Source organism: Microtus ochrogaster, unplaced genomic scaffold, assembly GCF_000317375.1.
Source record: "Microtus ochrogaster isolate Prairie Vole_2 unplaced genomic scaffold, MicOch1.0 UNK7, whole genome shotgun sequence".
NCBI classification, from domain to species: domain Eukaryota; kingdom Metazoa; phylum Chordata; class Mammalia; order Rodentia; family Cricetidae; genus Microtus; species Microtus ochrogaster.
Genome location: NW_004949105.1, coordinates 4,511,522 through 4,520,786, shown reverse-complemented (window position 1 = coordinate 4,520,786; position 9,265 = coordinate 4,511,522). Strand labels below are relative to the sequence as shown.

At 41.2% G+C, this 9,265-nt stretch overlaps 1 protein-coding gene across 1 annotated transcript in view; it reads left to right on the top strand.

The window, feature by feature from the left end:
* The window catches only part of Cdc16 (cell division cycle 16), a 23,806-nt gene that overhangs the window by 8,429 nt on the left and 6,112 nt on the right, over positions 1-9,265 (top strand). Inside the window, exons 9-15 of the mRNA XM_005366250.2 lie at positions 532-611; positions 1,792-1,841; positions 2,638-2,711; positions 3,452-3,577; positions 4,472-4,624; positions 6,371-6,434; positions 8,633-8,694. Coding sequence (XP_005366307.1) covers positions 532-611; positions 1,792-1,841; positions 2,638-2,711; positions 3,452-3,577; positions 4,472-4,624; positions 6,371-6,434; positions 8,633-8,694 — 609 coding nt within the window. The remainder of the gene's footprint in view (positions 1-531; positions 612-1,791; positions 1,842-2,637; positions 2,712-3,451; positions 3,578-4,471; positions 4,625-6,370; positions 6,435-8,632; positions 8,695-9,265) is intronic.

Below are 9,265 nucleotides of genomic sequence, written 5' to 3'. Positions count from 1 at the left end.
TGTTTGTTTGTTTTGTTTTAATTTTTGAAATCACAAAAAAATATTTGTCAATAAATACTTTGTGATCTATTTAAAAGTGTATACTATGTACCCCTTTTGACTAGTTAGACTATGTATCAACATCCTATTGATTCTAAAGTAAATGAAAAGACTAAATTTTTTTATTTCCAGCTAAACTAGTTTTCTATTTATTTTTATTTTATTTTGTGATAGTGGAAAATCAACCTAGGATTTGTACATTCTTGGCAAGTGTTCTGCCCCTGAGCCCCAACCCTTTATTTTGATACAGGATCTTACTCAGTTGCTCGGGCTGGCTTTGAACTTGTGATTCTTCTGCCTCAGCCTCTTGAGCAGCTGGTAATGTAGGTATGCGCTGTGAGGCCTGGCTTCCCTTTTCTTTCTAACCTAAGCATTGCTCTGCCCAAAGTGAGGTGTTGCAGCGTTTTGTGATGTGCAGCGACTGAGCACGGTGAGTGGTGAGTGCTGCCATCGTCCTGCCTTCCCATAGTCATGTGCTGCTTTTACTTTCAGAGTGATGGAAAAGGATCCTTTTCATGCCAACTGTTTACCTGTGCACATAGGGACTCTGGTGGAGCTGAACAAAGCAAACGGTGAGCGCCCGTGTCCCCAGTCCTGTTCCTCACCAGCAAGACTGACCAGGGACTCCTGTCCTCTGTCTCTGCCCCTCATGGCATCGTAGGCTTGTGCCATCAGGCCGTAATTATAGGGAAAAAAGAGCATTCTAAACTATTGAAATTTTGTGTTACAAATCCTGGCTACTTAAGATACAGCATAGCAGAGCCCGACAGGAGTAATACCACCGTCAGAGAGACTCTTGATCTCTGGTTCCTGGCAGAACACAGTATTTCCCATCTCCCTGCTTCCTTTTCTCAAATGTAACTTGTAGTTCAGAGTATGTTAGCTTTATAGCTTTATTGTCAAATTTGACTGTTTTCCCTCCTGTCTTTTTGTTTTTGTTTTGTTTGTTTGTTTTGTGACAGAGTTTCTCTGTGTAGCCCTGGCTATCCTGGAACTCACTATGTAGACCAAGAGGTTGTAACCCCAGAAATCTTCCAAGTGCTAGGGTTAAACCACTACTGCCTGACTCCTACATTTCTTCTTCTTCTTTTTTTTTTAGTATAAAATTATCATAGAAAAACAGATAAGTCAATATTTAGAAATTGAAAGGGAGTAGATATTTTGCCTCTGTTTCCCATGGGTTTGTTTTTTGAGAACAGTTCATTGTGCAGTATATTTACCCTTGAGTTTTGTCAAGAGGGAGGAAAAAAAAAATAAAACAGAAAAGCTCCAACTCAAAGCTCGCCAAGCTCTGTGTCCTGGAGGTCTGTAACATCACATCCCCAGGAAGCAAAGATGCAGCTTCCTGCCCCCTAGAATACTGAATCCAGAATGTATGTATAGGATATGCCATCATGAGATGCTAAGATAAACACGTTTCTCGAGAGGAAATTCTCTCGCTTCTGTGATAAACCTGAAAGTTTGCAGAACAGTTTGATCGAAGATGCTCTGTCGTAGCCTGTGGCATGAGATACAAGGGTGTCTCTGATGGGTGTTCTAGACGAACCTCTGCCTGACCTAAAGTGCTCCGCTGGGGCGGCTGTGCTCATGTGGCTGCATTGGGACTGAGGCGGGTGTAGACCAGCTGGGTTTGTACTGCAGGGGAGGAAGCTGTGAGGTTGCTATGTGAGAATGGTTTTATAGGTGGAAGACCACATCTGGAATTTAAATTATTCATATCAAATTGCATTTTTCCCCTTTTTCCTAAAACAGAACTTTTCTATCTTTCTCACAAATTGGTGGACTTATATCCAAGTAATCCGGTAAGTAAAACAATTTTTTTCTTACCTGAACTTTTAAGAAAATATTTTGCTAATGTGTAGACAGCAGTTTCTGTTTTTAAGTTCAAGCAAATAATGTTTATGTTAAAGCATTGAGGTGGAATCTTCTACTGCTGGAGATACTATAAGCAGCTTTAATATCTGTCCCATAAAACAGTTTTTACTTAGACTGAAGCAGTAACTGTGAATTAAACCTTTGTTTTCTGACTATAGCCGTCTACACAGTCCTTAATGTGCTCTGCAGACGCACAGCATCCTGAGCTAGTCACATGTTCCCTCTTGAGGATGCCATCGTCCCATACCTTCTGTGTGCGTGTTTAAGTCACCGCTGGGCTTTTTGAGGTATAGCTTCCACACCTCTAGTGTCAGGATGGAAAGCTAGGAGTGGAAATAGAGTTAGGAACTGTGTTCGTGTAGACAAAAGCCAGCAGGCAGAGACTGAGTCTCAGACAAGAATGTCTCTAGCTAAGCTGAAACCAGTGTAAGGGAATCCAGCTAACTAAAAATGAGAGCCTAGCTAGCAAGAGAGAGCTGGGGTCAAACCAGAACTCATAGGCAAATGCGCTTACAAGCTTTGTCCTTAGTGGAAGCCACCTTGAGGAAACTGGAGTATCTGTTCTTACACAGGACCTCAGTAAATGTGTGATCTCAGAGAATCCCTAATTCAGACTAAAACATATGACCTGGAGCATCTAATCTGCCCTCTGTCTATCCTACCTTGTTAGATTCAAGTTCGAGGTTAAGTATCTTTGGTTATAGTAAATATTGAACTTTTTAGGTATCTTGGTTTGCAGTGGGATGTTACTATCTCATGGTTGGTCATAAAAATGAGCATGCCAGAAGATATCTCAGGTATGAATTTGTTTTCTTCCTTTCTGAGTAGTGAGTTCTTGCTCACAAGCGCTCATGCAGTAAGTGGGAGGTGTGCTGAAAGTAGCGGGAATGAATACAGACTTGCTCAGGCCGGTTCTCTCCTTCTGCATCGTTTATTTGTGTAGCTGTTCACTGGGATGCTGTATGGGAGATAACGCAGTGGTATAGGCCTTGTACTCCAAGAGCTTAGATTATGCTGTTTTATTTGTGAATGAGAACAGGAAACAGAATGATGTAATTTGAAAGGGCTGTTTTCATTTACACTGTCAGCCTTAGCTTTTGCTAATAGTGAAAACACATTAAACCCTAAATGAGATAGGGGTAACTCAGTGGGACCGTTGAGTAAGTAGGTTCCTGGAAGTAGCTGTGGTTTTAGGTTATCTTGCACCTAGGGTGCCAGTACTGTACCCAGCTCAGAACAGGCCCAGATCATGTGGCCATATGTGCCACCAGTGTCATCCCCAGTCACAGATAGGGCTGCTGTGTGAGCAGCAGTGTTAAGCTGCATACAGTATCCTAATGAGTTCAGCTATGTAACTCTTATCTACCGCAGCACAGGACTCCTGAAGTCTCCTAAAATGTGTGCACAGTTCAGCTGCATTAACAGCTGTCCCAAGTTTGTTAGTTTGTTTACTTGATGTTATTGTTTTGACACCATGTACTGAGAAAACTGAAAGTTGAAGAATAAATACATTACTTGAATATTGCTTTTGTTTCAGCAAAGCTACCACATTGGAGAAGACCTATGGGCCGGCATGGATAGCCTATGGGCATTCCTTCGCTGTGGAGAGTGAGCATGACCAGGCCATGGCTGCTTACTTCACAGCAGCACAGCTGATGAAAGGGTACGGCATGGCGGCCTGATGAATGCAGGAGAGAAAGGGTTTCTGCTTGCAAGATGAAGTGAATTCTCTTAGGGATCTTAGTGCCATTTGGTTCCTGAATTAAGCAAAACTGTCAACCTTGTCTCTTAGGCAGTAGTTTGTGTTTATAAAATAGCTGTGGCTGTGGAGGGAGAAGAGGTAGATGTGATTTTTTTCTGCTATCAGTGTCCTTATAGTGACCTATGGGACTTGCTTTAGTTTCTTCAGTAGATCTACTAGTGATGGATTCTCTCTGTTACACCTTGTTCTCATGGCTCCCTCTACCTATGTAAATGTGTCTATAAACCCTTTTAGTAAAGGTTTTTATTTCATTTGTTGTGCTTTTCAATTCCAAACTTTCTATTTGGTTCTCTCTTACAGTTTCCATTTTGAGGGCCCTAAAGAAATGGCTCAGCAGTTAAGAGCACTTAATGTCTCTTGCAGAGACCCAAGTTCAGTTTCCAGCACCCATACAGCAGCTCATAGCTGTCTGTAACTCCAGTTTTGCAGAATCCGATGTCTGCTTTTGGCTCCTGTACACACACACAAACACACACACATATACACACACCCAGTCATAGACACATAAAATTAATTATTTTTTTATTGCTATCCTCTGATGGGGCATTGTTCTTACACTTTTCATTAATTTGCACCATAATTTTATAAGCATAATTAAGTCTTTGAATATTAGGCTAACTTGTTTAAAGCATTGTCTTTTAAGCCCAGTAACTCATCTGCTTGAACACTTACTTTTACTGTTTGGACCGTACTTTAGAATTAGAAAGAAGACATGATAGGATCTAAAGCCGACAAGTTTCTGTTGTATTACAAAGTTTTGGGTATTGAATATGTGAAACTTTCAAATATTTTCAGATGTCACTTGCCAATGCTGTATATTGGACTGGAATATGGTTTGACCAATAACTCTAAACTGGCAGAACGATTCTTTGGCCAAGCTCTGAGCATCGCTCCGGAAGACCCCTTTGTCATCCATGAGGTTGGAGTGGTGGCCTTCCAGAACGGAGAGTAAGTGGTCCAGGCTGCAGCCTTGCGTCAGCTCTTTGTGAGTGGGCCTGGGCCCCTAGACCTTCACTGACTAGACTTGCTCCTCCGTGGGTTTTTGTTTTCAGATTTATTGTTTTATGAAGCAGGGATAAATTCAAAAGTAGGAATTCTCTTCTTGGAGTCCCTTCAAACACTGAGCCATGCTCTGGTCCTCCTTTAATGTGAGCTGCAACAAATTCCCACTGTGAGGCCTGCAGGCCCCGAGAATCTTTAGTCGTCTTTGTCAACTAGGTGTTAGATTCACACGTTTGAGAAAGTTTTTCATATTTTGAGATAAAAATGTCCTGTGATTAATTCTTGTTAGGACAAAAAAATTAAACTATTTAGAGTAATCCAGTCTTTAGTTTTCTGATAGTAGCTTTTCTGTAGTTTGAATATCTATAGAATAAGCAATTTGTAGTTATACTCAAAGAGAAAACTATATGTTGCAATATATAAATGTAATATATGAGCTTCATTGTTTATTCTAAAATTTAGGTTATGGAGTTCTATGAGAGATGCCTCAGCAGATAAGAACACTTACTTACTGCCTTTGCAGAGGACCAGGGTTCAGTTCCGAGCAATGGTGGCTTAGAACCATTTGTAACTACAGTTCCAGGGGATCACATGCCTCTTCTGACTTCTGAAGGCACCAGGGATGTGCATGGTGCACTTACATACATTCAGGCAAAACAGTTAGACACATAAAATAAATCTTTACACAGTTTCAGTTAGGTTATATAGGTTATAAAGAGTGTTTATAACTTTTTTTTATAAAGGATTATTACTTTATGTATCTGAGTGTTTGTCTCCATGTTTGCATATCATGTGTGTGCCTGTTGTCTGCAGAGCCCAGAGGGTACAAGATGGTTGTGAGTCATCTTGTGGGTCCTGGAAATTGAACCTGGACCTCTACAGTAGAAATAAAGGCCCTTAACTGCTGAGGACATCTCCAGCCCATGCTACTTTAGAAGCAGATAGTGTCTTAATGTAGTTCCTCCTCAAAACTTGCAGACACTTTTTCTGTGAATTGGCCTAAAAAAATCACTTGTTCCCCAAAACCAATACCCAGAGTGATTTTAATTTTCACATGTGGCATGTGATAAGCCCAAGCCCCCTGAAACTTTGTTCCTGGCTAATCTCACACCAAACTGTGCTGGGTTTTTTCTCATAGACAGTTTAGTGCTGTGGTTTTCACAATATTTGTACTTTTGTTAGTAACTTTACTATCTAAAATAATCTCCAAACTTACTGCTGTCTCTGGATGAATCATAAGTAGCCATCACGTGCCTCCAAGGGAATGTGGGCTAGCTGAATGCCAGGTGAGCAATTGTGCTGTTGGTGTAGGTTCAGTGTAGAGAACTGACGCTGTGTAAGGGCAGTCATTGTTTAGTTGATGAAATACCACTAATCACGAGAATTGACTGTCTCTCCTAAATCCTGACCCTGTATATTATTAAGACTACCTATTTGTCTGGCTCAGGTTTTTTTCTTTCTTGTTTTTTTTTTTTTGCATTAAATTTTTTTGAGTTATCATACAAAGTGATGAGTTCCATTATGGCATTTTCATATAATGTGTGTCATTATACTTTGTTTTTATTCATGGTGTAATTGGAGTCAATTATTAGCAGTTTCCATGTTATTTTGGTTCTACTAGAGCTATTCAAATTTTCCTCAATATTTACCCTTGCAAACTTTAAATAACTGTTAACCTCTCCTCTGTTTCAGATGGAAAACAGCAGAAAAGTGGTTTCTCGATGCTTTGGAAAAAATTAAAGCAATTGGAAATGAGGTATTGTATGTAATATCTGCGCGCGCACACACACACAGACACCCCTGGGCACAGTCACTGTTGGATGTGGGAAATGTAGACAGTTTCGAGACGAGAGTAACTTAATATTTGATATAACAAGGAACTTGGCAGTGATGCATTTATCAGTTGACTTTTATGCCACCGAAAATGTGAGCTCAGTCCTGACTGAAGAGCAGTTACTGGGTGTGACCTGGGGGCAGCAATCATGGGTTGTTTCTTTTTTAATGATTTCTGGGGTTGATGGAAGTATTAGTCATTTATTGACTCTGCTTCTCTAGACCTTCAGAGAGCCTCATCTCTGGTTCAGTGAAAGGTGCAGTTTGGCAGCAGACCCACCTCTGTAGAACTAGCTGTCACTCACATTCAGACCTTTTGTTGTCCTTGTGAATTAACCTTTCAAATGGCAAGGCTATATACACACTGGTATTCATAAATAGTGATTTTACATATAAGCATGTATAGCTAAGAGATTTGCATGTGGCTGTGCTTTTGATTTCTACTTTCTTTAACTGGTCTTTCTAGTCTACTCTGTTCTGAGTTTCACACTCTGGTTTTACTTTGTACATTTGTGATCATGAGGACACAATCTCGCTGGGCTCCACCAAGGACAGTCTGCCTATCCCCATAGACTGAGCTCCACTTGCTTTGGTCTTTTATGTTTATCATTTGAACTTGAAACATATTTCTGTGTGTTCCACATGTATGTCTGTAAGGCATATTTTTCCTCAGCTGAGTCTTCAGTAGTTCTGAATAATACTAGCGTTTTTGTTGAAGTGGGTTTGCCACTCACCGCATCTCATCTTGAGACAGTTAAGTATCTTACTGTCCAGTGGCCCAGCAGCAGCAGCACCTGGAGGAGACGGCTGACAAACCCAGTCCTAGGACCTGTTAAGAAAAGTTGCAGTTTTGGCAGCGCTCTGAGAGCTCATGCACAGGAAAGTTTGAGAAGCACATTCCTGAGCCACTCCTAAAATATTTTTTCATTCCTAAGCAGTTTGCAATCTTACAGGGACTTAAGTATGAAAGCATACTACAGTTGAAGTGTCAGCAAGCATGCCAGTTAAAAGCTATAGGAAAAGAAAATTCTTTTTCACTTTAGTAAGAAACTACTGTAGATGCCAAGCTGGCTAAAGAGAAGCATTGTGCCTAAGAATCTCAGGAGTCTTTGTTTGACAGGCTCAGCTCCTAAATCTCATCCTCAAAGTATTGGAAAAGGTGACCCAAGTTCTTATGTTTATTTGTTTAGCATGTGTTTCATAAGTGCCAGTCATGAGCGTGGAACTGAGCGTCAGATTCAATACGAGCTATGTCCACGTTTCCTGCCCTCAGCCACCGGAAAGACAAGTGGGTAATCCGCAGTGATGCGGTACATCGACAGTATGAAGATACCGCGTGCAAGGGTTGCTCACCCAAGTATGACAGTGGCCAGGATGGGTTATACCCCATCCTTAGTAAGCAGACATCAGCTAGACAGAAACAAGGATCAAGGTATTTCAGAGGCAGAAATGGCATGCGTAAAAATCTAGCTGGTTCATTTTGTTTTGGATTTGACATTTCAGAAGATACCAAGAAATGGGGCAGGAAAGTTAAGTGGCTTATTAAAGACCTTGAAAATAGTGTTAGGGAGTTGGCAGATTACCCTGGGAAAGGGAAAATGAGACGTTTCAAAAGAAAACATTATAGCTCAGTTTGTAGGCTAGGTGCTCAGGCCAGCCTTCTGATGCTGGGAAGGCAAGGTTACAGAGGTGGAACTGTGCACGCCAAGTGAACAGAACAATCTGGGAGTCTTAGAATGGCCAGGGTATCCTGTCCCGTTGAGGGCTGGTTTGAACGTTTGGGATGAGCTAGAATGATTAGGGAAAGATAAACTGATATGGCATACTGAACTGAAAGTGCTGTCACATTTCTATGTAGAAGTATTTAGTAGGCAAGTGGCTATAAGACCCAGTGCTTCAAACCGAACTCTGGGCAGCAAGTACACTGTTAATTAAAACTTCTTTGGCATGGAGGACTCTGGGGCAGAATTGTGCTCGTTACAGTAAAGTTCTCAGGAAAGCTCAAGAGTGGTGAAGAGAACTGGATGAAGCAGTCATCCTGCCTCCGCAGTGGAGGAGGCGCTTACAGGATGTGAAATCAGGCTGAGCAGTGACATGGCGCTTAATGTTGCTATGTTTCAGGTAACAGTTGACAAATGGGAGCCTCTGCTGAACAACTTGGGGCATGTCTGCAGAAAACTCAAGTAAGTGAAGTAGAGCATTTTTGGTTATTTCTTTGTGATCTAAAGTTTGTTTATTTTGAATAGCCTTTCTGTGTTTTTATTTCATGATATCCTCCAGTTCCCATACTTGGCTGCTCAATTAGAACAAGCACCAACATTCCTTTTTTCCACTTCAGTTGGTATACTTTTATTTTAGAAATATTTAAAAAACTTGAATATTCAAAATTAATTTGGAAGCACCTGGACACTATTTTAAACCATACCCATATTCTGGCTTAGTCTTAGTTTCCCTATAAGTTTCATGATGTAATAAACAGATGACAGTTTAAAATGGGCTCTTTGCCTGGAGGTGATCTTCAGTTGATAGAGTGCTTCCCTGGCATTCGACAAGTCCTGGTTTGCTTCCCAGCACTGCGGAAGACCAGGCATGGTGCCTTGTGTAGGTATTTAGTAGGTAGAGGCAGGCAAATCAAAAGTACTGGCTTTGTGGGAGCCTAGGCACTTTGGATGCTCACCTTACTAGACCTGGATGGAGGTGGGTGGTCCTTGGACTTCCCACAGGGCAGGGAACCCTGATTGCTCTTTGGGCTGA